This window comes from Sorex araneus, chromosome 6 (genome assembly GCF_027595985.1).
Source record: "Sorex araneus isolate mSorAra2 chromosome 6, mSorAra2.pri, whole genome shotgun sequence".
Classification (NCBI taxonomy): domain Eukaryota; kingdom Metazoa; phylum Chordata; class Mammalia; order Eulipotyphla; family Soricidae; genus Sorex; species Sorex araneus.
Window position 1 is genome coordinate 33371478 of NC_073307.1, and position 26124 is coordinate 33397601.

At 43.5% G+C, this 26124-nt stretch overlaps 1 protein-coding gene across 4 annotated transcripts in view; it reads right to left on the reverse strand.

Moving 5' to 3' along the window:
- The window catches only part of GRAMD2B (GRAM domain containing 2B), a 108944-nt gene that overhangs the window by 46828 nt on the left and 35992 nt on the right, over positions 1–26124 (reverse strand). The window contains exon 1 of one of the 4 annotated variants that reach the window (XM_004609819.2): positions 21550–21785. The exons of 2 other annotated variants lie outside the window; for them this stretch is intronic. In XM_004609819.2, coding sequence (XP_004609876.1) covers positions 21550–21632 — 83 coding nt within the window. In that variant the 5' untranslated portion in view covers positions 21633–21785. Of the gene's footprint in view, positions 1–21549; positions 21786–26124 lie in introns of those variants that run through there. One more of the 4 variants, XM_055143262.1, reaches the window with a different exon arrangement.

The following is a 26124-nucleotide window of genomic DNA, read 5'->3' on the forward strand; positions in this document are numbered from 1 at the left end:
ATATAGGATGCTGGGAATTGAACCCGGGTTGGCCGCATGCAAGGCGAATGCCCTACCCGCTGTACTATCACTCCAGCCCCCAACTTCTCTATGTTTTTAAAAGATAAACACAAAACCAATAACAAGCTCATCAAAGATCAACAACTGAAATCACTAAAAATAAGTGCAGCCTGAGTATCATTTTGTGGGGTAGCAGCAAATGTCCCTGTCTGAGATTAGGACAGGCTTCCCCAGGATGCCACCAGGGCAAATTATTTTGAGCTGGAGAATGTGGGGAGAGGCTTTTGTCTGCATTCCCCTTGCTGCCTAATCAGGTCCTCCAAAAGGCACTCAGCTGCCCTAACCCTCGCCTCAATGTGGTTCGGCAGATAGAGATAACTGACTAGTTGCAGACAGGAGACTGAGGATAAAGACGAGCAGAGCAACTTGATGGCTAGCTATCCTCTCCCCACGATCCTTTTCAGGGAAGTATGACAGGAACACACTAGCCCTTTGGGGGCATCTCCTGCTCCCCAGAAATTGCTCTTGCATGCTTATTATCTCAGAGGGCTTTTAAGGCTCTTTCTGTAATCATTTAATTCCCCCTTCCTTTCCCTTCATTGTTGCTATGGCAAAGTAGATGGGAGCTACTTGGTCGTGGGTGCTCACAGCCTCTGTGCTCTCTGGGCGTTGGGTGGTACCCTGGGGAGGCGTGTTGTGCACTCTCTGGTAACAGAACTTGCATATCTTTAGCTGTGGTGTTTGTACACACCTGGCTGACTGCTGAAGCTCATACACCGTGGCAGTGCCAGGAGTTCCAGACGGTAGTGACCACGCTGGGTACATGTGGGTGGTGCCAGGGATTTAAGGTGCAGCCTCGTGCTTGCAGAACATGTGCTTTTGCCTCTGAGCCATCATATCTGGGTCCCTATAATGATTTCTTGGGAGTCTTGTTAAGATTTTTGGGGGGGACCGGGTTAAGGAGGTAACCAAAGGGCTGGAGTGCATGCCTAACATGGAGGGGCCCTGACATAAGCCCCAGAACCACACGATCCCTTGAGAACCACAAGGAATAGCCCCGGTGGCTCCCAGCAGGGAGCCAATCACACCACACAGTCCAGTATCAGTAGGGGTAGCCTGAGCCCCCCAGGTCACAAGTTCACAAGTTCACTATTTGTGAACCCCTGCTGTCCCCCATCCTAAATAGATTTTGGAATTGCAAGAACTAACACATTTAGAAATTTTGGACTGGAAATATAGGACAGTGGGTAAGGTGCTTGTCTTGCATGTTGTAGACCTGGGTTCAATTCCTGGCACTTCATATGGTCCCTTGAGCCCCACCAGGAATGATTTCTGAGCTCAGAGCCAGCAGTAAAGCCCTGAGTGCTTCTGGGTATGGCTCCAAAACCATTTTTAAAAAATCCTAAGAAACCACCTATCTTTACAATGCTCTAGTTTCCTCGTGAAGAAAGGAAATCTTATCATTTATTCAAGTTGTCTCCTTTTCACTGAGTGTGCTTCTTTCAGGCCTAATAAATTTATCTGGGGCCTAATATATTTCTGTTGCTTGTCTACCTTTTCCATCAGTTTCATTTTTTCAATTTGTTATTGCTGGTAAGGATGGTAACTTTTTTGTTTTTTTCTAAATTTTCTCAGGAACTCAGTCAACCGATTGAATTACGTGGGCTTCTAATCTCTGTAATGTTAGTTCGTTTAAATTTAACGAAGAAAATCAATCATTACCTATTCTCAGCATACAGGAAATCCGCCCTCCTGGGAGCCACCCCTAACTGCCCTCAGCAAAACGCTGATCACTTTCCCTTTCTTGAGGTCTCTGACAACTGGATTTTTTTTTTTTTTTGGGTCACACCTGGCAATGCACAGGGGTTACTCCTGGCTCTGCATTCAGGAATTACTCCTGGCGGTGCTCAGGGGACCATATGGGATGCTGGGAATCGAACCTGGGTCGGCCACGTGCAAGGCAAACGCCCTACCTGCTGTGCTATTGCTCCAGCCCCGACAACTGGATTTTTCAGTGCCTGTGAGCAGCACCCAACAACCTGGTGGTCATGCCCATGACCTTTGCTTTGACTTTGCATGGATCATGGTCAGGGCTGGCTTTCATCACCACACAGCTTGCTCCATTCAGAGAAATGCTCACGGGTCAGCCATCTGCACCTCCCCCGGTTTACCTCCTTCCTCCCTTACCATCCAACGCCTCTCCCTCACCACTCCCACTGCTTGTGTTTCTTGGCTGCAGAGACCGACCACATTGTACTTGCTGGTTCCGCACCCTCCTGGCCTTTTTATTGAGAGACTTAACTTCCTTAAGCGGGTCAGACCACACAGGTGCTTGGTTGCCTTCAGTTTCCTTCTGCCAACCTGCATAGTCCAACATTTCCCCCCCCCCCCCCCGCCGCCCGCATGTCAGCTCAAATGTAACCTGTCCACCTTCTGACCCTTGGATGCTGGACTCTGTCAAAGGGGGGGAAATTGGAAATTTAGCCTTGATAAGCCCAGTCTGGCCATGGCCTCTAACTGCATCGACCACACCCAGCTGTTCCTCTAGTTCTAGAAGACACGGATCATCTAGACTCAATGATATCCACATCACTTCCTTTAGTGGCCGCCTTCTCTCTCCTTCACACCTGAGCCAAGCCTCATGGAAGCGAAAGTCTGCACACGCTGTGTTGCTTGCTTCTTCCCCATTAACCCAGTTTACTGGGTCTGACCCACCATACCATTGCGCCACTACAGCTGAGTTCTATATTGCTAAATGCCATGGGCATTTCTTGGATTTCCTTAAGTGCTGCTCTTGGTAGCACTTGTTACTGGTGATAAGATTCTCCTTCCCTAGCCTGTTTTCCATGATTCTGTTCATTCTGTTTCATTAGGTTTGTTTCACCTACGGAGTTGCTTATTCTCCACCATTTTTGTGGCCTCTCCTTTTAATCTTTATCCCAGCATTGTGTGGTCCTCCACATTTCTCTCCATTGGAAAATTCCATTTACACTCATGGTTCTGACTATCACCTACATGCTCACAATCTTCAAGTCTATCTCCCAACACTGACCTGGTTAAGTTTTCTGACACCAACCACCAATTCCCTGATTAACTCTCCCAACTCCACCTGGGGATCCAACAACTCAATTTCATTCTGATGCTTCCTGGAGTTAATGCAGATCCGATTGGGAGATGGCTGCATACCACACGGGTGCCCCAGACCAGCGAGCTAGCAAACAGAAATATTTGTATTTCTTGGGTTTGTTTTGGGGACCACACCAGACTACCAGAGTGCAAAGAACCAAAGGAAGCACTTTATAGGTTCATTTTTCAGATTATATTAAAGAATAAATTCTAGAACAGCTACATGAAGAGGCCACATGAGGCTGGGGGAGGCTGACTGTTCCCATCTTCTGATTTCTTGGTCTCTCTGGTGACCAGTCCCATCTCCAGCCTAAGGGTTTGATCTAAGTCACCTCATAGCACAAATTCCATTTGGAATGAAGGTGTTTTCTATGAATAACAAAAGATACTCTCAAATCATTCAGGAAATTCCAAGTATTTGAGAAGCTCTCTATCAGGAATTAGGCCAAAGGACCAAACACATGTTTCAGTTTTAGCACAAACCTTCAGTCCCGTCTCAACTTGCACATGTGAGGTCCTTGGTTCCATGGAAGGCCATGAGCACTGCTGGGCTCAAGTGCTACCAGGAATGGCCTCAGGTCCTTTAGCACTGCTGGGTGTGGCCCCATAAGAGAAAAATGCCTGTACATATTCTTATCACAATAGACAAAAATTCACATTTACTCTTCTTCTGCTCAAAAACATTGAAATCTGTTCTAATGCTCAGTATAATACATCCTAATAATAAATAATACTACCTTTCAAAAATAGGATTCATCTAAAAAGAAAACCCAAAGCCCGTGCTCAGCTATCAATGAAAATAAAATTATTTAAAGGATATAAAATGCTTTAAAAGTTATATTATAGGTCTGGAAAGATTGATCAATAGGCTGAGTTCGGGGCTGGAGTGATAGCACAGCGGGTAGGGCGTTTGCCTTGCAGGCAGCCGACCCAGGTTTGAATCCCAGCATCCCATATGGTCCCCTGAGCACTGCCAGGGGTGGTTCCTAAGTGCACAGACAGGAGTAATCCCTGTGCTTCGCCAGGTGCGACCCAAAAAGCAAAAAAAAAAAAAAAAAAAAAAAAATAGGCTGAGTTCATGATTTGCAAGCAGGAGCCCATAGTTTGATCCCCAGCTTGGCATGGTCCTTAAAAAGCACTACCAGGAGTGGCCCCTAGCACTGCTAGGTATGGCCAACAAATTTCTATTATGGGGCTGGGAGTGTTGAGTCCATGGTTCAGCACTTGCCTTGCAGATGTAGGCCCTAGGATTGATTTTCAGTACCATACGGTCCCTCAAACATTAAGCCAGGAGGATTCCAAAACCCTAAACTGAGGGTCAGAGAGATAGAACAGAGGGTAAGGCAATTCTTTCCATGTGGTTGACCTGGGTTCAATCATCTACACCACAAACAGTTCCCTGAACCTGACAAGGAGTGATCTGGAGCACAGCAGAGCAAGGAGTAAGTGGGATGTGTCCAAACACAAAACAAAAATTGTATTTGAGGGGCCAGAGTGATAGCATAGCAGGTAGGGGATTTTCCTTGCATGTGGCTGACATGAGTTCGATCTCCAGCATCCCATATAGGCCCCCAAGCACAGCCAGGAGTAATTCCTGAGTTCAGAGCCAGGAGTATGGCTGAGCATCTCCTGAGCATCTCTGGGTGTGACCCAAAAAGAAATAAAAATTATATTTGATTGAGCATGGTTAGTCTGAATAGCCTAGAAAGCACGAGGCCCTCTCTGCTGCAGTCAAAGACTGAAGCACAGTTGTCTGAACGCTGATGGTATCTGTAAATGCCAAGAGAGGTAAGAGGAGTGTTCAGTATGCTCTGGCCTGGCCCTAACCAAGTCTAAGTTTACCCAGGGGTGGGTGGGGAGAAAAATAAAAGAAAAAAATAAGAGACCAAACCAAGTAAGAAAGCTAGGATTCAACTGGTATGCAAAGAGAGTGCCTTGCTTGGCTCAGTCTGATAAAATTCTTCACACAAAGGCTACCAGAACAGCCTGAGAAGTAGGGCAGTTTCTTCAAAGACTAATTAATACCTTCAGGTTGAACAGGATTGAACAAATCAGGTCATGCAGCCCTCACTCTTTACAGAAGATGAAACCAAAGCCCTGAAAGAAGTGATTTCCCTGAACGTCTCAAAGAATCTGCAGGAGTTTCCAAGTCGAAAGGGAAGCCCAGAGGAAAAGCAAACATTCTAAAGAGGGGCTCTTGGTTTTTCCATTCGGCAACTCCTGCAAGTCCGACTGGCCCTGCCAGTCACAGGAGATCCTGAAATAATTGCTCATGAATAATACTAATTTGGACTTTCCCATATTCTGTCCTTATTCGTCACTTGGACTGGAGCGATAGCACAGCGGGTAGGGCGTTTTCCTTGCATGCGGCTGACCTAGGTTCAATTCCTCCATCCCTCTCGGAGAGCCCAGCAAGCTACTGAGAGTATCCACCCACATAGCAGAGCTTGGCAAGCTCCCCGTGGTGTATTCGATATACCAAAAACCATAACAACAAGTCTCACAATGGAGATGTTACTGGTGCCTGCTTGAGCAAATCAATGAACAACGGGATGACAGTGCTACAGTGCATTCTGCACTCTAATTTTATCCCACTCATGCTAACCCATAAATCTCACTTCAAACATCACCCCTGATAACAATTTTCACAAGAAAAAAAAAAGAAATTACCTGGCTGTCTCTTTTCATCGGGGTCTGGTGATAGCTGTGGATTCATATCACAGGAGACGGCTCTGTGTGTGTGTGTGTGTGTGTGTGTGTGTGTGTGTGTGTGTGTGTGCTTTTCCCATGTCCCTGGGAAGCACTAGGGGAATGCTGCCCCTATTATCTCCATTACAGCAGATCAGAGTCACAGCACATATAAGGTACCTGGCAACAAAAAATGGCCACCAGCCCTACCTCAAATGCTGTGCTCAAGAATCCACCTTGGGGATTGGAGAGATGGTACAGCAGGAAGACACTTGCCTTGCACACAGCAACCTGGGTTTAATTCCTTTGTTTTGTTTTGTGTGCTCAGTGGTTACTCCTGGAAGGCTGGGAGATCATCTGAGATGCTAGGGATCGAACCCAGGTCAGCTGCATGCAAGGCAAGCTCCAATATCCACACCAGTGATATACCACTGGTGTGTCGTGCTGACCCCCATGGGTTAGACTCCTGACACCTCATATGAGTGCAAAGCCTGAAATAAATCCTGAACACCACCGATGTAGCCCCCAGACAAAAATAAAAAACAAAAAACTTCATTCTCACCACAAGACTACACTTTGCCACATGATGGAATAAAGCATGAATCCAATCCTTGTCCCTGGGAAGTGTAAAAATATGTTATGAAGGGACCACCTAACCGAAAAATAAAGTGAAAAAAGGCTGTAATAGATAAACTTTCACTTTCTATGCTGTCTTAGCTCATGGAAACTTTTCCATTATAGATGGAAAATATACAATGAAATTACCTTTTCCGTTATAGTAGGGTATATTTTTGAAAAAAGATTTTTACATATTACATTTAGAACCTCAAACTACTTTTTAATACTGGTATATGTTCAGCACCTGCCTGGATTTACTGTAGATGCTGAACAGATGATGAGGATGGAATAATATATTTTAGTTTTTATGAGATCACAAATAATTGAACTCATAAAAGGTGGTTTATCAGTATCAGAAATTTAGTCTTATTATTTTACGATCATATTTTGTTTTAAATCAAAGTTGACTCTTCATGAACAGTTTACAGGTTTTAAAACCATTCTTACCCACCATTTAACCCAATTTGGATTCAGACTGCTTTCAAAAGTTGATTCATTCTAAAAGGAAGAGAATTTTGCCAACCTTATAACTATTCAGAGAAAGGAGTCAAGCCATTGCAAGTAAATTCACTACATGAATTTCAAAAGGGTTTTGTGCAATTGCAGCATTTCTGGAAAACTCCTTTGGTTCTTTTCGTGACTACTTTTAAAGATACAACATCCACATCTTTTTTCCTCCCCCGAAACAAATCAGTTAATGTTACTTTACAGAAACACTCTGAGCTTCTGAAAAGAAGAGCTGAAAACGATGGTGTGTAAAACTTGGAATCTACAGATGCAAATCACCATGTAAAACTACAACTGAAAAACCACGAAGTCCCCCATGGTCAGGCCCGAGCACATGAATGCAGAAGTGCCCAGAGAGCACCTGGGTCTGACAATGTACGAAGAAGTTTCAATACCCAACTGAGAGCTAGTGGTGCTCTCTCTACCCAGCCCACTACAGGAGGCAGAACCCTCTGGATGTTAGAATAGCAAAGCATTTTGTTCTAGAGGAGAGAAAATAGTTTATGAGAGTTAAGAGATCTACTCAATAACTCACAGACATTTTGCCTCTAGTCTTGGTTCTCCCACAATCTAATAAGGGTGCAGAATGGATGATTTTAGTAGGCCAATTCAGATTAGATTACCCTTGAATTGAGGCTTTAATAGTCCAACAGCTGGTGCAACCTTGGGCCAGTCACTGTCTCTGTTATGCACTAACTGAGTTAACTGCCCAACCTCACTCTATTTATATATAAAACAGCACTTGGAACAGGGTCCAGCACTTGGCAATGGTGTTTCCTTATTTAAATAAACTTTGATGGATTTTCTGAAGTTATAGTATCTCTTCTTTGACAGAAGCTCAGATTTCAAAAAAAAAATACTTCTTTCCTATATTTTCCTTGTAGGAAAAGGCTGTATCTTATCTTGGTGGCAGCCGTAACACAGCATGGTGCCCGACACAGATCAGATCCAGGAAATGTCTTTTGAGAACCTGCGTCATTGTCCCTGAAAAGTATCCGCTGTGAAATTCTATCTTTCTTGCAGGTCAGGACCATCTTGTTCTCTCTCATTTGGGGTTCTGATGGAAAATCTGGTATTTTGTGATTTTTAGAATCTGAATTCAGGAGAAGTGTGAGAATTCTTTGCATAAAATTCAGAAAGGATCAAACCAAGGACAGACATTTGTCAATGTCATGTCAAAACTGGCACAACCTTATATATTACTGAATTTCATTATTAAGGGAGATGGGAGGGGGAAATGTTCTTGATAGCTTATATGGGCTCTCAAAACATTACAAAGTTACAAAGTATAGAGCACAATGTTGAAGTTGCAGGATCAGTGGAGGACTTGTTCTCCAGTGAATTATCAAAACAACACTGATAATGAAAGTTGTGTAAAAAAATTTCTTCCATCACTGTTGACAAACAGTAACTCAATTCACTACATACTGGGGATCTGAAAATAATTTGTGGGATCACACACTAATGGCTTTCAGATAATCGAAATAGCCAAAGACATAAAAATATTAGTCTATGTCTGCTGAGGTTCTTTCCTAGCACAGGATTGAAAGCACGAGTTGACACGGTTACACGAAGACAATGAGGATTATCATGATATACTGATGTGGGTGGAAATAAAGGAAGTCCAACATTTGTACAAACATCAAAATCTGCTTTAGGGCAGAAGACAAGGCATATCCAGCACCCACTGCAGTGCCTGAGGTTCTCTGCAAACACCCAAAGAAAGAAGACAGAAGCCTAGGCCAGCACAGAAGTGGGAAATTGTACGAGTTATTAGTATTATGGCGCTTTCCTTTTTCTTTTCACCTTAACTCACTGTTCACTTACAGCCATTCCATTTATTCTCCTCTATTCCCTCCTTATCTCTTTGTTCATTGTGTTGCCTTCACAGTTCATCTTTTCTACTTGCATCTCCTCTTTTTTATCATCACTATTGGGCTCCTCATGAATTCGGAGGGTAGTCAGATACGGCCATCTCCTCCAGTCCTGTTTAGGAACACTCAGTTAAAAGAGGGAGAACCAAGGAGATAAGAAAATGAATTGAGATAAAATGAAAAAAAAAAAAATAAAAAGCAAAAAAAAAAGATAATGAATTGATAACTGGAGAATGGCTCACATAGAATTCAACTCTTCTTCTTAATATCACGGGTCCACTTGGATAAGGTCATCTTAAGAATGCTGTGTTCTGATGAACTGATTTATTCACTGATAAACAGTGTGTCTTGGTTTGGGGCCACATCAGCAGTGCTCAGGGCTTATTCTTGTTCTGTTCAGGGATCAATCCTGGTGGTGCTCATAGGGGGTTCCAGGAATTGAACTGAGTAAACTGCATGCAAGGCAAGTGCCCTACCTGCTGTTCTACAAGTTGTTCAACCCTACCTACTGCTCTATAAACCACAAAAGTTCATTAGTTGGTAGATAACTATTTTGCAAGGGCATATAGAAGACACTTAGTTCATGGGAATATTAGGGAAGGTGGGAATATTAGACTCAGATGCTCAGTCAATTCTCTGCCACTGACTGAGCATGTGAGGTCTGCAATCAAGCACCGCACAAACACATTGAACCCTCACAAAGACCTCACAGAGGACTTGGTTTTGTAAAGTCCACACACTGACATGCATACATCTATTACATTAAAATATATTGCATCAACATGAGGTCTGAGAGATGGTTCAAAGGCCTGGAGCACAGACTTTGCACGTGGAAACTCCATTTTTGATCATCAATACCAATTGGTCCCCGGTATATTGCCAGGTCTAACCCAGTTCCCCCCCACCCACCCACACACACATTCTACAGAACTGAGTCAGGGTGGGGGAATGGGAGAGATTTGGAAACACTAGTGGAGGGATGTGGGCATTCAGGTGGTGGCGAGGTGTTAGATCATTGTATACACTGATGTATGCATGAAACACTGATTAGCAATGTTGCAAATCAAGTCACCTCAGGAGTAAAAACGGGGGGGGGGACATCAAAATGGACAGAGATTATGGTTCAATTTTTACATTTCTTTGTATAAAATAACTTTGTCATTTAAAAAATTGTAATAAGTTGGGGCCGGGAGGAAAAAAAATTGTAATAAGTTTTAGGACTGGAGTGATAGCACAGCAGGTAGAGCATTTGCCTTGCATGTGGCCGACCCGGGTTCAATTCCTCTGTCCCTCTTGGAGAGCCTGGCAAGCTACCAAGACTATCCTGCCCACACAGCAGAGCCTGGCAAGCTACCTGTGGCATTTTCGATAGGCCAAAAACAGTAACAATAAGTCTCACAATGGACACGTTACTGGTGCCCATTTGAGCAAATCGATGAACAACTGGATGACGGTGCTACAGTGCTACAGTAATAAGTTTTACATGCAAAACGTTGGGGTTGGAGAGAAAGCACATCAAGTAAGATCCTTTCCTGGCATGCAACTGACCCAGGATTGATCCCTGGCACCCATATAGTCTCCTAAGTCTTGCCAGCAATGATTCCTGAATGAGAGCCAGGATTAAGCCCTGGCTTAATCCACAAACCAAACCAAAACCAAAACCAGCAAAATTTTGAGATTTTATACATATATATACATATATATATGTATGTATACATATGTATACACACACGTGTGTGTGTGTGTGTGTGTGTGTGTGTGTGTGTGTGTGTGTATGGCTAAGAGTTTGAGTTTGGATAGACAATGTGGCAAGTAGAAAGCTTGCCTTGCCAACTCAGGTCTGATCCTCGGCATCCCGAATGGTCCCCTAAGCAGTGACAGGAGTATTGCTGAGTGCAGAGCCAGGAGTAAGTCCTGAGCATTACTGGGTGTGGCACCCCCCAAAAAAACCCCAAAACAACCAAAACAAAACAAAAGGTACCTAAGAATGACAGTCCAAGTAACATTTGACATTGTGATTTGGAGAAAACCAGTTTGACAGTTCTACAAAAATAGATTACTACATGACCCAGCATTTCTACTTCTGGGTATACCTCCAGAGAAATAAACTCATATATTCACATAATGAATTGCACACAAATGTTCACAGCAACATTAATCTCTATAATATAATATAGAAGTGGAAACCACCTCAATAATCATGGAAACATGGAAGAAAACCAAAATGTAGCTTTCCATATAATAGAAGAGAGTCCAGCCATACAAAGGAATGTCACATACTATCTCACATATGAACCTTCAAACATGATGTTAAGAGAAGGAAGTCAGACAGAAGAGACCACATACTCTCACTCCATTTATTTGTAATGCCCAGAAAAGGCACATGGAGCTAGAACATGGATTTGTGATTGACAAGGTGGTATTGGGTGGGAATGTAGATTAAATATAAACGGGCCCATGGGAGCTAAGGCTCTAACCAGGGAATGTGGTCATACAGCACTTTGCTTTTTTGTTTGTTCACTTTTTTTCTTTCATTCTTTCTTATGAAGCAAAATCTTGTGAAGCAAAATGACTCAATGTCTTTTTTTTGTCTGTTTTCTTTCATTCTTTCTTGTGAAGCAAAATCATTTTTATTGAAAGAAATTGAGAGATATAAGGCGGGGGGAGAGAGAAAGATAGTGTTCAAGGAAGAATGGCTCCTTTCAGAGTAGAAAAAGCTTCAATGTCTTTGAATGAAACATGTGAAATGGGTCAATGTTGAGATATATAAAATATTATCTCAATATATGATAAAAATAATCTGTATCTTGGGACGTCACGAGAACATGAGTTCACACTAAGGACTGCTGTGTAAGTTGGTTTTGAAGCAATTTATACAATGTCCGCCCTGCCCCGGACCAGCTCAGCTATAGATCAGTTGCCTGGGACCAAGGTACTCAAACTTTATTTGTATCACTTGGACAACTTTTTAAAAATTCTCAATTCCTAATTATCAACCACCCTGCTGAGGGCCAGACCACAACCAGACAATGAAAACAGAATCATCTGTGCGGGGTGGGCAGAATCCAGACTCCAGAGGGTTGGGGGATTGCTCCTAACTGGTGTTCAGAGGACCACGTGGTACCTGGGATTGAACCTGGATCTCCTACATACAAAGCATACACTCAGTCCACTGAGCTGCCTCTCTGCAACCTCTAAGCTTTGACATTTTTAAGTCTGTTCAGATGATTCCAACAGGAAACTTAACTTTGAGAACCACTAGCCTAGTATCCAGGAGGCCCTAGGGTTCATCCCCAAACACTGAAAAATTAAACAACAACAACAACAACAACAATAATCACCCCCCAAAAAAATCCACAAAAACATCCAACCTCTTTCTTTTCTTTTTTTTCTTTTTTTAAAAAATGTAGGAGTACTGTTATTTATTTAGCCATTGATTAAGCTGATTGAATTGGGCATGAACTCCACATTACTTTTTAAAAAATTCCATTCTGAATGTTAATTTTATTTTATTATTTTCTCCCTTTTTTTGGATTCACCGTGAGATACATCTACAAAACTTTCATGTTTGAACTTCAGTCATATAATCATCAACCACCCAAGATGGGTATCTTTTCACCAGTGCACACTTTCCACCACCAAAATCTCCAGTATACCCCCTTCCCCCGTTCCAACCCTTCCCCTACCTGTGTGGCAGCCAATTTCCCCCATACTCTCTCTCTACTTTGGTTACATTCGATATTTTAACACCAGTCTCACCATCACTCAAACCTGCCGAAAAGGCAATGCTAGACTATTTGTTTTGTATTGCTTGTTATGGATAGAATATAATGTCCAGGAAACTCTCTTCTGGGAGCTTTAGTTTATAGTCTTTGGGTCTTGGCCATTGATGAGGTTACATGGCACCAGGGGCAGTTTGTGGGTGTGACTGCCAAGCTTCTGGAAAACTGGAGACCTGGGAGGAGGAGGCCCAGTCCTGATCCAAGCGGGCTTGGAGATCTCAGTCATGGATTCCCGCATATCTGCCAACCTTCCTTTTCTTTAAGGAGAAAGTATCCTTAAAATGGCTGTGGAGGGGGACCTGGAGAGACAGGATAGTGGGTAGGGCCCATGCCTTATATCTGGCCAAGCTAGGTTGAGTCCCCAGTACCATACATGGTCCCTGAGACCTGCCAGGAGTCAGCCCTGAGCACAAGGTCAGGAGCACAACTAGGTGTGGCCCCAAAACAAAACAAAAAACTGTCTGTGAAGGAACCTCTCCAGGACTTGCACACTGTCATTTGAAATGAGTGAAAGCAGAACAGTAAAGCAGTAGGAAGACACTGAAGGAGACCAGAGCTTAGCAAAGGAAAGAACCGGGCAGTTTAAAATGGATAGAAAAGCTCAACAAAGCTGACTGAAAACCAGTGGATCATAGATGAAAAATACACGTTCATCCCAAATCCAGAAACGCTGGCATGAGAGCCATTTGCACACTGCACAGGCCACGCTGGAAAGGAAGGAATACTTCCGTCCTCTTAAAAGCAGCCCCAAGTCCTTTGGGCAGTTGCCTAGTTTAATTACATTTTATACCTTCCTCACCCCAGGACACACCTCCCAGCCACTCCAAGGAAGCTACAGTTAAAAAAAAAAATCTGTCAGAAAGCTAACAATGCAGGCTCTAAGAATATTCTTGTTTCCATTTAAACTTCAAAGCAAATCTATATGCAACAGCTGACTAAAGTATCATCCTTTCCAGAAAGTGAGGCAGAGAATTAAAGGTGCCTGCCAAGTACCCAACCTGCCAAGAATTAAGTAACTTGACAAGGTCACACTTTTCTGAGATAGGAAAGCCAGATTTCAAATCCTAGTTTCCTCAAGCCTGCATTCTTAACCACCTCCTATAATAGCCTTGACACTTGCTATCTGCCTCATGGAGCCCATTTGCTTCCTTGAATTTCTTTCCAAAATGTTAAAAATCGGAACACCTGCGTGTTTGTCTCTATTTTTCCAAACTCCTCTGTTGATGATTTTACTCCAATATTTATATTCCCTAATAAATTTTTATTTTTTCCTACCCTAGAATTTTCATTAAAATGAGCACTAGTAATCTGTCAGATGCGGTGACCTGTAAATTAAAAGGGAAAAAGCATATCTACACATTACACATATGAACACACGCATATAAGGAGATTATACATGGAGTAAAGTTTCTCTTGCTCTGTGGGTGCTTTCAAAGTCTGCAGTTAAGCAATCACTAAGAAACTGAGCTGTATTCAATAACTGCTCTTTTGTTTCCAATGCAAGAAAAGATCCTCAATCCAACCCTTTTCTGCTTGTGAAATACTCACTATATGCCAGGCACAAAGAAGGTATACTTAGATGACACATGTTTCCTTACATGTATTTACTATTACTTGAATTCATTGTTCATAGTCAAATGATCAATGGGATGACAGTGACACAGTGATAGCTACATTATGTCCCCCAAACCATGATCACTTCTATATGTCGCTTAAATTGTGGGGGGTGGGTCACAGTTTGGCGGTGTTGGTGGGGGGTATGGTTTGTTGGAGTGCCAACCTTGCCTTGCTGAGCAAGACTTGCACTCTACCACTTAAGTCATAAAACCAGAAGCCCATGATCACTTTTATTTTAATAATAATAATTATTTCTTGGACCACACCTGGCAATGCCAGGAATGATCCCTGAGAACAGAGCCAGGAGTAAGCACTAAGCACCACGAGCCTCCAAACAAAACTACAACAATAAAAGAAATAAAAGCGTATCTTTTAAACAGTGTCCAAAGAGTCAGAGCATTTTAGAACTATCTAGTAGGAACATAAAATTCCATATTAAAAAAAAAGTTAAAGTAGGGAAAAACTAAGACTGAGATGGGAAAATAAGGAGCGAAATGAACAACTCATGGCAAGAGGAAGAGCACGCTGTACATTTTAATCAAAAAGGCACCTGATTGATGGGTTAAGTCTGCAGCCTCTCTTCAAGCTCATAGAAAAATAAACCATGGTTCTTGGGCCAGTAAACATACCAAAATATTTTAACTGCTACCAATAGAAAATTGGGTAAAGAGATTTTTAAGAGTAGAATTTCCCCTGAGATTATCAAGTGGCTCGAAGAATATGAGCAACCTAAATTAGGAAGCACTGGGTTGGGCTGCCCATACTCACCAACAGGTGGTTATTGAAGGTAATTATTTGTTGAACTCTTGGGGAAAATTCAACAAGGGAAAACAAAATTGCAGTTTGCAACAGAGTTTGGGTACGGGAAAATGACTAATAGATTACATTGCACTAGTGTGTGGGTTTACAGAAATGTAAAAAAAAAAGTCCTTTGTACACACAAAGCATTCAATAAATGCAAACTGTTAATTAATAATGTTATTAGCAGCAGATCAATATTATAGGACTGACCATATGTTTGGAAAGTGAGCACTGATAAGGGAGATGGAAGGAGAAAGTCCAGAGAAAGGGGAGTGGGGGCTGCTTGAATGAAGGAATCAAGATGAGAGGAGGAGAAGCTATCTTTTTAGGCAAACAAAATTTGTGCTTGATTTAGATTTCCTCCGCTTCCCTCTGCTGTCCTTTTTCTGTTTTGGGAGCGTGTGCTCAGTCATGTGTCTCTGGCTTCCTCCTGTGATGGGTGACAAGGCTATTGCTTGACTTTCCTTTTTTATAATGACCTTGAAGGCGTCCACCCTGTAACACATTTGTTGCTTATTCTTCTGCATTATCACCTCCTAAGCATGAGGCTGTTGTTTGGCTATGAAAGCTAGGCATGCTGGCTAAACATGAGGTTGAAATGACCTTGGCTGATGGGTCTGCTGTAGAGTAGGACACTGAGGGTCAGCCTTGATTCTGGAATTGAAGGGTACAAATAATGCATTCAAGTTTTGACTGCAATTAAAGGGTATCTGAGCTTGAATTTGAGTAATTCTTTTTGAGTAATTCTTTTTCTTTTTACCGATTCTTATTTTTTATTATTTTTTAAATTTTTTATTAAAGAATCATTGTGATGTACAGTTACAAACTTATGAACTTCTGTGTTTGCATTTCAGTCATACAGTGATCATTTACCCATCCCTCCACCAGTGCCCATTCACCTCCACCAATGATCCCAGTATCCCTCTCACCACCCCCACCCCATCCCCCACCACCCCACCCTGCCTCTGCGGAAGGGATTTCCCTTTTGTTCTCTCTCCTTTTGGGTGTTGTAGTAATTCTTTTTTATTGACAGTGTCTCTGCTTAGTTGCATTAATTTTCGGAGCATAAGAGTTCTCTTACATGTACAATGGAGTGAAGGGTAGTAACAACTTCAATCAGCAATAAAATGAATGTCAATTACTAAGCAGCCCATCAGCCACGTGGCGCACATTCTCCATCAACAAACAGCAACTGATATTACTGTGCGTGTGTTGGGGGGGAAGGTTAGAGGTAACTATGCCCTTGTAGCTATAGATATAGACTTGGGCATGGGGTAATTTTTCTTATTCTTTAAATGCTGGTCATTCCTACATTCTTGGGAGAAAATATTCATTGAGACTCCTGGACTTCAAGAACTTTGTACTCAGTGACAAGTTATGAAGTTCAAAACAAAGAACTGATACTGACTTTCTAATACTGATATTGGCTACTAAAAATAATTTCAAATATGAAACTATCACAACAATATGTCACTGTGATAATGTATCAAAGTCCCTCTTATAACTACTTTGTTAACAAAGCAGAGGTTTAAGAATTCAGAAGAGGGTGTCTAAAACTTTAAGACTAAATCAAAAGTGAGTCCACGAGGAGCTGGAATGTTAGTACAGCAGAGAGGGTATTGCCTTGAACATGGCAGACCCCGGTTCTATCCCTGGCATTCTGAGCACCACCCAGAGTGATTCCTGAGTACAGAACCAGGATTAAACCCTGAGCACTGCTAGGTGTGGTCCCCCCAAAACACAGACAAAAAAAACCAACCCCAAAACAAAACAAAACAAAACAGTGAATTTAACAGGCCTGGAAATGACCACTTTGTAGGTGAAAATAAACAAAAGAATCAATGAACCAAGAGAATTTTATCAAAGACTGCAAAGCATAACATACCGGACCAAGGAAAAGACTGAGCTATAAGCCAAAACTTTTAGTCACTTGTTCAAGTTTAATTTGCAAGGGTCACCAGTGTTATTAGAATACAGTAATATATACATTGAGTACCACCTTTTTCTCCCACACATTGCTTTTAGCAATCCAGAAAAGCTGATACGAAATTTTAGATCACATTCATTATAGTATCTCCCCACAATTACTGAACAAATAGTAGGTATTCCAGTATTTGATGAACTGAGATGAATTAATGAAACCGTGAATTCCAAATGAAGGGCTATGTAGCAGCCTTGAAAGTCAGTGCTTATCTTCTATATTATTATTTATTTATTGCTTTTTGTGTCACATCTGGCGATGCTCAGGGGTTACTCCTGGCTCTGCACACAGGAATCACCCCTGTGCTATTGCTCCAGCCCCTCTTCTACATTATTTTTCTGGCATATAAAGAGTTTAAGTCAAAAGAATTAATCTGAGTGCTTTAGAAGAGGTTTTCATTGAATGACCCAGAGAACTTTTAAAATTCTAACTTTAAAATTGTTTTTGCTCTTTGACCACACCTGGCTATATTCAGAACTTACTCCTGGCTCTGTGCTCAAGTATCAGTCCTGAAGGGTTCAGGGGATCATATGTGGTTTTAGGGATAGAACTCAGGTTGCTTGGATGCAAAATAAGTGCCTTAACTGGTGTACTATCTCTCGCTTCCCTCACTCCTCCCCAACCCCATCACATGAGTGAGGGCCAGATGTTCATGAAGGCAATGGCATCAGAATCATCTGGGGAAGGGTTTGAGGGAACTGAGGCTTAAGGATTTTTAAGTCTGTTGAGGTGATTCCAATACAGAATCCACTTTGAGAACCACAGTCCTAGAGAACCTTTCACTGCATCAAATGATTGTCTTAAATGAGCATCTAGAACAGTATTTCCCAACAGGGGGTCATATGGCCCCAATGAACCCACAGGACATTCTAAGGGGGCCACAGGTGAAAACTGCATAAATAGGGTGTGGGGTTGGCACAAGGCTAGGTACCAACTTCTAGGATGGTAGAGGTAGTGGGGCTCACAAGAAGTAATCAAGGTCAGAAGGGAGCCACAGTCAGAAAACGGTTGAGAAACGGTTGAGAAACACTGGTCTGATCAGTGATCTTCACCAGTCAGTCTATGCAGATGTGGGAAGGTTGAAAGCAACTGGTCTACCGCCTTGGTTGTAACTGCTGGTCTGTGGACCCAGTGGCAATCCGCAGGGGTGAAAAAAAGAACCAGTAATCTAGATGAGTAGGATGTTAAATTCCAAAGCTCAGAAGCACTGTAGACTTGAAACATTCTGCTTTTTGAACTCAGTATTGCCAGTAATGAGATCTGGATGAGTTTAAAGTCCAGGGTTCAAGTCTTGCTAGTGCCTCTCAACACGCCTGTCATTGCTACTGTCTATGAAATAATGAAAAGACTATCCACATTACCTCTTCTTCAGGCAAGTGTGGAAAAGCATTATACAACATGCAGTTATCTGAGAAGATTCCCACCCCACAACTCAAATTTCTTAGTATGAGATTAGGATTTTATTTTGGGGTGAGGAAAACAAACATTTGCAAAGGACCGTGTCTATAGCACATTTTTTAAATTCTGTATGTATATATGTATATATATATACATATATACATATATGTCACTGTCATCCCGTTGCTCATCGATTTGCTTGAATGGGCACCAGTAACATCTCCATTGTGAGACTTGTTACTGTTTTGGCATATCAAATACGCCACGGGTAGCTTGCCAGGCTCTGCTGTGCGGGTGAGATACTCTCGGTAGCTTGCTGGGCTCTCTGAGAGGGACAGAGGAATCGAACCCGGTCGGCCACATGTAAGGCAAATGTCTTACTTGCTGTGCTATTATTATTATTAGTAGTAGTATTATTAGTATTTTTTTTTGGTAAAAGGAATCACTTTAGTTGACCATACTGAGAAGGGAACAAACACGGCAAGAGAATATGACCAAAGACTCAGCAGTGAAGAATCCTGTCTGGCGGACACCACACTGGAGAATGCTTCGGACCCCAAACAGAGTCAGTAACACCAGGGTGCCCCAGATGGAGCAGGTGCAGTCTCCCCACCTACTCCAGATGGAATCCTGGTCACCATGAGCTTCTACAAACATGGCTCCGGTATGTGGGGACCAGGACTATTTCTCCAAACTGCGCAGCCACTTATGTGGCTGCCTGACCTTTCCTGATATACAAAACAGTGCTCAGGAACGGCTCCTCTGCTCCTGAATGGCCATGATCCCAGATGCACAGAGACCAGTCTCGGAATGCAGTGGCTGCTGGCAGAGATGCTCTTGGACTGTGAACTAAGCTATGGCCCTGTGCAGCCCCAGGAGGGGAAGGGTTTTTGTCCCTCGGCCTTTTCCCCTTTGCGGCAGCATGGGGACTGCCACCTTTTAGAGCCAATTGGATGGGTAGGTAGGAGCTTGCAGTGATGGGATGCATGGGAAATCTCACAATGGCGGGGGGAACTGGCCCTGCTCCCCACCCAAACGAGACCCCAAGCAGCCACCCATGAACGGCTCCTCTGCTCCTGAACGGCCATGATCCCAAAGGCACACAAACCAATCTCGGAATGCAGTGGCTGCTGGCAGAAATACCTCTGGACTTAATTACTAAAATACCAGAATTCCAAAACCATGCGGCCGCTATTGCGGCCATCGACACCATAAGCTCTTCATTATCAGCAATAGAAAACAAATGATCTAATGATACCTTTTTGGCAGGTCTGATTGTTGGGGGAAAATTCCAAATAATAATAGTGGGTTTTCTGTCAAAAATTAAATGTAATCAAAGTAAAGAGAGAGTAAAATGAAAATCATCTGCCACACAGGCAGGGTGGGGGGTGGGATAGGGGGGTATACTGGGGTTTTGGTGGTGGAACATATGCACTGGTGAAGGGATTGGTGTTTAATCATTGTATGATTGAGACTTACACCTGAAAGTTTTGTAACTGTTCTCATGGTGTTTCAATAAAAAAAAAAAATGAGAGAGAATATGGCCAAAGTCATTGAAAGAAATCACAGCTATTAAAGCTATTCTTCCAAAATCCCAATACAAACTCCATTGAAATACACATGGCATATGTATATGTGTATACTAAAGTTGTTTTATTTAAGGACTATGAGATGGAAGAAGGAATTATAATTTCAAAAGAGAAAAAGGGCTACCACAAAAGGGAGAGAGCCTAGAGTACTGTATTAAGTACAAGAAAGGAATTATGCATCTTAAGTTAAGATGTGCAGGTCCTTAGAATGGTTAAGTCCGAATGTGCTTTTATAAACACAAGAACTGATATAGAATCAGGCCTTGAGTTTTAAACTGTGAGCAAATGCTAAAAAAATGCACAATGGTAACTGAATCTTCATTACTAGAAGATGTTACCATCCTTTCATACTAGTATCAAGAAAGCATTTTAAGTACTACCAAAAGCTTCCTGCCATCAAAATGCAACTGTACCTATTATTTACCTTAAGATTACTTAATGTAAATTGCGAATAAGTAAACATTATTTTCTTTACTTATTTGCAGTAATGATTCTTTTCCTTTTATAGAAAAGGATTTTTGTGGAGTCTGAGAGATAGTACAGCAGGTAAGGCCCTGGCTTTGCATGTGACTAACACAATCTCCAGCGTTACATATGTCCCCTAAGCACGGAACCAGGAGTAAGTGCTGAGCACAGCCTGTGTGGCCCCAAAGGAACTTAAAAATCAAACAAACAAATAACTATGTTTGGAAATACCATATACATAGCCACACTTCGGGATTTAAAAAAAAATCAACGAAGCAGGGAGCAGAAAACTATTATGGCAGGAAGCTGATCCTTGTAATAAAAAATACTTTGTTTCCATCCAGCTCCTCAAACCAGAAGCATTTTTGTAGGTCAAACAATGTGCAAATCCTGCTGTGTACAGAATCTTTCAGAGAAGATAGTGATGCCCAACAGTTGAAGCGTTTTATTATCTATTCCTTGCGCTCCCGCCTCCTCTCCCCTCCACCTGCTCTCCAACACCCCCCAAAGTATGAACTTGGTGCTGAGTATGCAACTAAGAGGCAGGCAGTCTTGGGTGGGGTGGTTACGGTAGTGGTGGGGGATGAATATTTTCCACTTGCCCTCTCTCTGGAGGGGACTCATGCGGGGGTGGAGGGAAACTCCTCTCGGGCTCCGAAATCAGAGGACAAGCAGGCACAGCTACGAGGCCAGTGACCAGATGTCATCCGGAGACAACTGCATCTTCCCACACATCAGGAGGAAGTAGGACAAGTGAAATCAAGGTTAGCGCCCGGTGCCTTCCAGGGACTGAGAGATCCAAATGTGGGGAGGTGGGTCCCCACCTTCCAGGCCTCCCTTGGGAGGACAAAACCAAAGCAAATGAAAAACCAACCACCGCGCCCTCGGCTCCAACAGTCCCCATCCCCACCGGCCCGAGAGGCTGCTGTATCTTAGCCCCACTAGGATACAGAAAGGGTTAAAAGCGGCCGCGTACCCCCCCAAGCTCCCCAAATCTTCTGCCCGACTCCAAGGTCCGGGAATTGTCTTTCCACCCCCGACTCGGGAAGACCGGGCAGCGCATTCCCCGCCGGCTGGGATGGGACGGCGCGGAGGCTACTTACGGGGCTGAGCCAACTTTGCTCTCTCTCTTCCCCAGCCCTTTGACAGGCTTTGTGTCGTCCACATCCTGCTGTAGTTCAGTCATCAGGGCCGCAGCCGGGGTCCCCGCGGCTCCCACCGTCCCGGGCGCCGCCGCGAACCGCGCCCTCCCCTGCGCGCTGCGCTCATCCAGGCCGGCCGGGCGCGCCGGGGGCCGCCAACCTGGACACGTTGGAGGCGGCGCGATTGGCCGGCGCGAGCGGGGACAGGCCGGGCGGGAGGGAGGGAAGGGGGCGGAGGGAGGGAGGGAAGGGGCGGGTCGGAGCCAAGTGACAGCCTCTTGCCCCAACCCCGGCGGCCGGGGAATCGGAGACGCAAACCTGTTGAACGAGTCTTTCTGGGAGAGGGAGCTAATTGGCCGCGCAGGTGAAACATTTGCCTAGCCAGGCACGCTATATTTCACCTCCTGCTAAACGACGCTTTTTCTTCTTCTTTTTTTTTTCTTCTTCCTATCTGGAGGTTGACTTGGTTACTGTGCAACGCGCAGCGGCTGCAGATACAGGAAATGGATAGGAAAGGGTAAGGGGCGCGCTCTCTCTCACACACATCTGCACTGTGTGGGCTGGCCTCTGCCCCAGCCTAAATTATTCAGACAGGATATTGCCTCACTGTGCAAGGCCTCTTCGGGGCTTAAACACCGGGTCTGCTCGATAACAAAGGTAATGAGAGGTAATTAGCATTTCTGGTCTCTGGGTTAACGCGCCAGTCGGGATGAGGGAACACGCATCCAAATCTCTTTAACAACTTGACTTCCCGTGCAGCCGACCACCCGAGCAACCGAACGCTCTTCTTCCCGCCTTCCCAGGACGCTGGCTTTTGCCTGGTTTTACAGTTTTCTAGTTTTCTAAGAGTAGTTGGGAGTAACTCACTGAAGGCTGCCTTTAATTCCCCTCCCAAGTAGCCCTGGTAGTGCATGACACACGGGGAGCCCACAACAACAACAAACTGACCTAAGGCTGCAAGACTAATTTTTCTTTTAAAAGTCAATGTATAAATATAAGAATAATTACAGTGGGTAGGTGAGGCAGTTGTCTTGCAATTGACTCCAATTTGATCCCCAGCACTACAAACCATCCAGAGAGCAATGCCAGAAGTGATTCCTGAATGCAGAGGCAGGAGTAAACCCTGAATACTGACCAGTGTGCCCTCCCACCCAACGTTACAAGAGGGTCAGAGATGTGGCTCAAGAGTAGAGCTCGTACTTTGCACACGCAAAGCTCTGGCTTTGATGCTGGGGTTACCAAAAGGGAAAAAAAAATGTTACAAGACATGCAGCCGGTCTCCACATATGCATATGGACTTCTTGGACCCTCTTGCAGTGTCTCTATCCTGTCTCCCAACCCTTAGGGAGGGCTGTTTCATGCATGTGTGCTTAAATATCTGGTTTGGTGGCAGAGAAGGAAGGAAAGAGCAAAGACCAGGCACTGCACAAAGATTGATTCTAATGTACTTTCCTACCAACTGATGCCTTAAGTCCAACCTGGGAGTAAAATGATTTAGGGGGACAAGTTCACCATCTTCTTAGTTGCTAGCACCTGTATAAATGAGTCGCCTTGTTGTAGTACATTGGTTTGTTAGCTGCTTACACACTGGAACTACATTTCCAAGTCAAAAGCACCTATCCTCCCAAACAACTTCAACCATTTGAGAGGTGCAAATTCTTTCTGTATTTTTGTTTTGGACCATACCTGTGTGGTCAGGGTTTACTCCTGGTTCTGCTCTGTGCTTAGGGATCACTCCTGGTGATGCTCCTGGCAATGCAAGACAAGTGCCTTACCCGCTGTACTATCTCTCCAGTCCAAGGCAAGTTCTTTCTGAATCTTTCTGCTTCTCTATTTATTACTTTATATCACGAGATTAGGAGAACAAAAGTACCTTGTCTGTGACGAACCTGGGTTTGATGCCTGGCATTGCATATGGTCCTTGAGCTCTATTAGGAGTCCCTGGGCATCAGTGGGTGTGCCCCTGCACCCCAAAACTAAAACAAGAAAAGAAGTCAAGGAAAATATATATAAATTCCCTATGCGTTGTTTTATACTTTCTTGAAGACAGATCATGTCCATTCACAGGGGGCCAGGTCAGGTGGAGAAAGCTCTATCAAGCTTTTTGGGGGGATCCAAAAGCTGCTTCCTGGTCCTTTCTCCAACTTTTGTTCTGTCCTGGGACTGGGTTGGATTTGGGGTATAGATAAGATTGTCACTATCCCATGCTCTGCGTGGGTGGTGGCTCTCCTAAATCTTTGGGGCCACCCCAGTTGCCCCATTATAAGGCCCAGATCAGAAAGAAATGGGTCTTTTTTGTTTGTTTTGGGGGCCACACCCAGAGTGCTGGGTGTCAAAGATCAAACCTAGGATGGCAGCATGCAAGACAAATTCCTTACCTGATGTACTCTCTCTCCAGTCCTGAGAAAGAACTCACTCTTTTTGCCTCCTCCACCCCAAGTTTTTAGTTCGTTTTTAATTTACAACCAGTGGTGCTTGGGTGCTACCTCAGCTCAGTGCTATAAAGGGTCACAAATGATGGTGTTCAAAAGACCTGCAGTGCTGGATACCCAGCAATTTTCTGCACACAGAGAAAGTATTGCAACCTTTGAGCTTTCTTCCCAATCCTCCCCCAAATAATGTTTTAATGAGAAAATATGCTTAGCATAACATTATCACTTTACTTATCAGTAAGTGTGCCATTTGGTAGCCCTGTCAGTGTTCAGTCATCACTGCTACCTATAGACCCACATTCAAAACTTGGTCACCTCCAATAGAAACACAATGCATTACATGATAACTCCTCAGTCCTTTAGCACTTGGTATATCTCTTCTACTTCCTGTCTTTCTGGATTGATCTATTCCAGGTGCCTCATGTAATTAGAAGCCTACCTTATTTTTCCTTTGGTGCCTGGCTTATTGCATGAAGCATGATGCTTGTCAGCTCCATACATGTTGCAGCACACATCGGTAGAGTCACAGGTTACTTCCTGGTGGTTTGGTTGATAAGCCAGGTTCACAATGAAGGCCATCCCAATATGCTACATCCTATTGCCCAGTTCACCATCTAGGTTTGTGTCATTACATTCTATGACTATCCCACAACAACACAGTCACTTAAAGAGACCTTTCTCAGAATTCATCAGTCTTTACGCAATGTCTGACTGTACTTCATTCCTTTCTATGGCTGAGTTTGTCCTCATGTGTATATCCCACATTTGCTGACTCATTGTTTATTGGTGAGCATGGCTGTTTCCATCAACGAATTTAACTTAAAGCTAAGGTGAATAATTCTGCTATGAATACTCGTGCACAAATCCCTGTTCGAGTTCCTACTTTTAATTCTTTTTCTTGGTGGGAGGGGGAGGGTAAGTATGTCTGGTGCTTAGGAGGCCCCTCTCAGCAATTATCTGCCACAGGACCAGTAGTTCGATGCAAGAGAGCAAAGATATGCTACTGCTAAAGTCTTACAGTGTAAGAGTCTTGGGCCACTCTGGGTGCTGGAGGGAGCGAGGAGCCTCCTGGGCTACACTCAGCAATACTCTACCCTGAGGTGCTGAGGGTTAACCCTGGTACTATCTCTCTGGCCCCGTTTGATTCTTTTGAGTAAATACCCAGGAGAGAAATTGCTGGATCATATGGGAATTTTGTTTAATCTTTTGAGAAACCATGGTCAGGTCGATTTTGACTCCTGTTCTATAAGGCATCGAAGTATCCCCAGCTTCCCTGGCATAGACTGACTGCTCAGTAAGAGTAGGAGTACACAGATGCCTTAAAATTTATTCTTCACTTTGGGAATAAGGTCATCAAATAGCGTGGTTTTATGTGAAATCAAGAGAGGAGGAGGTAAGAAGTAGGGGGTGCAAATAGCAGATAGTCCTTTTCTAGAGTGAGGAAGAATTAGAAAGGATAAAGGACATTATTTTGATAATGACATTTACTTAAGTCTTAAAAATATTGTTAGGACCAGGGAAATAGCTCAGAGGCTAGAGGGAATGCTTTGTATGTGGGAGCCCTCGGCTCAATTCCCAGCATTTCATGTTTCTTGCAGAACAACTAGAGTGATGTCTGAGCACTAAACTGAGAATATCTTCTGTACACTTCTGGTGTGGCCCCCAAATAAATAAGCAATGATATTGTCAAACTATATCCTAATTGGTTTGCTCTTGGGGTGATTATACAGTAAAATGGAATGCAGTCTCTAAAAGTCAGCAACAGGAGTGATAGATACAGCTGGCAGAGAGTTTGCCTTGCATGCAGTCAACCTAGGTTTGATCCTTGGCATCCCATATGGTCCTCCCAGCACCATCAGGAGTAATTCCTGAGTGCAAAACCAGGAGTAACCCCTGAGCATCACCGGATGTGACCCAATCAATCAATCAATAAAAAACAGCAGCCCAACAAGAGGAGAAATTTCATTGCAATGTATAAAATAATATATACAATGATGTCAAAATATTGGAGGGGGTCCGCTTTAATTTGTTGCTAACGAAAGATTCTTTACATTGCTTTTTTTGTTTCTTTACATTGTCTTTCTCACAGCTCTGGAGACATAAC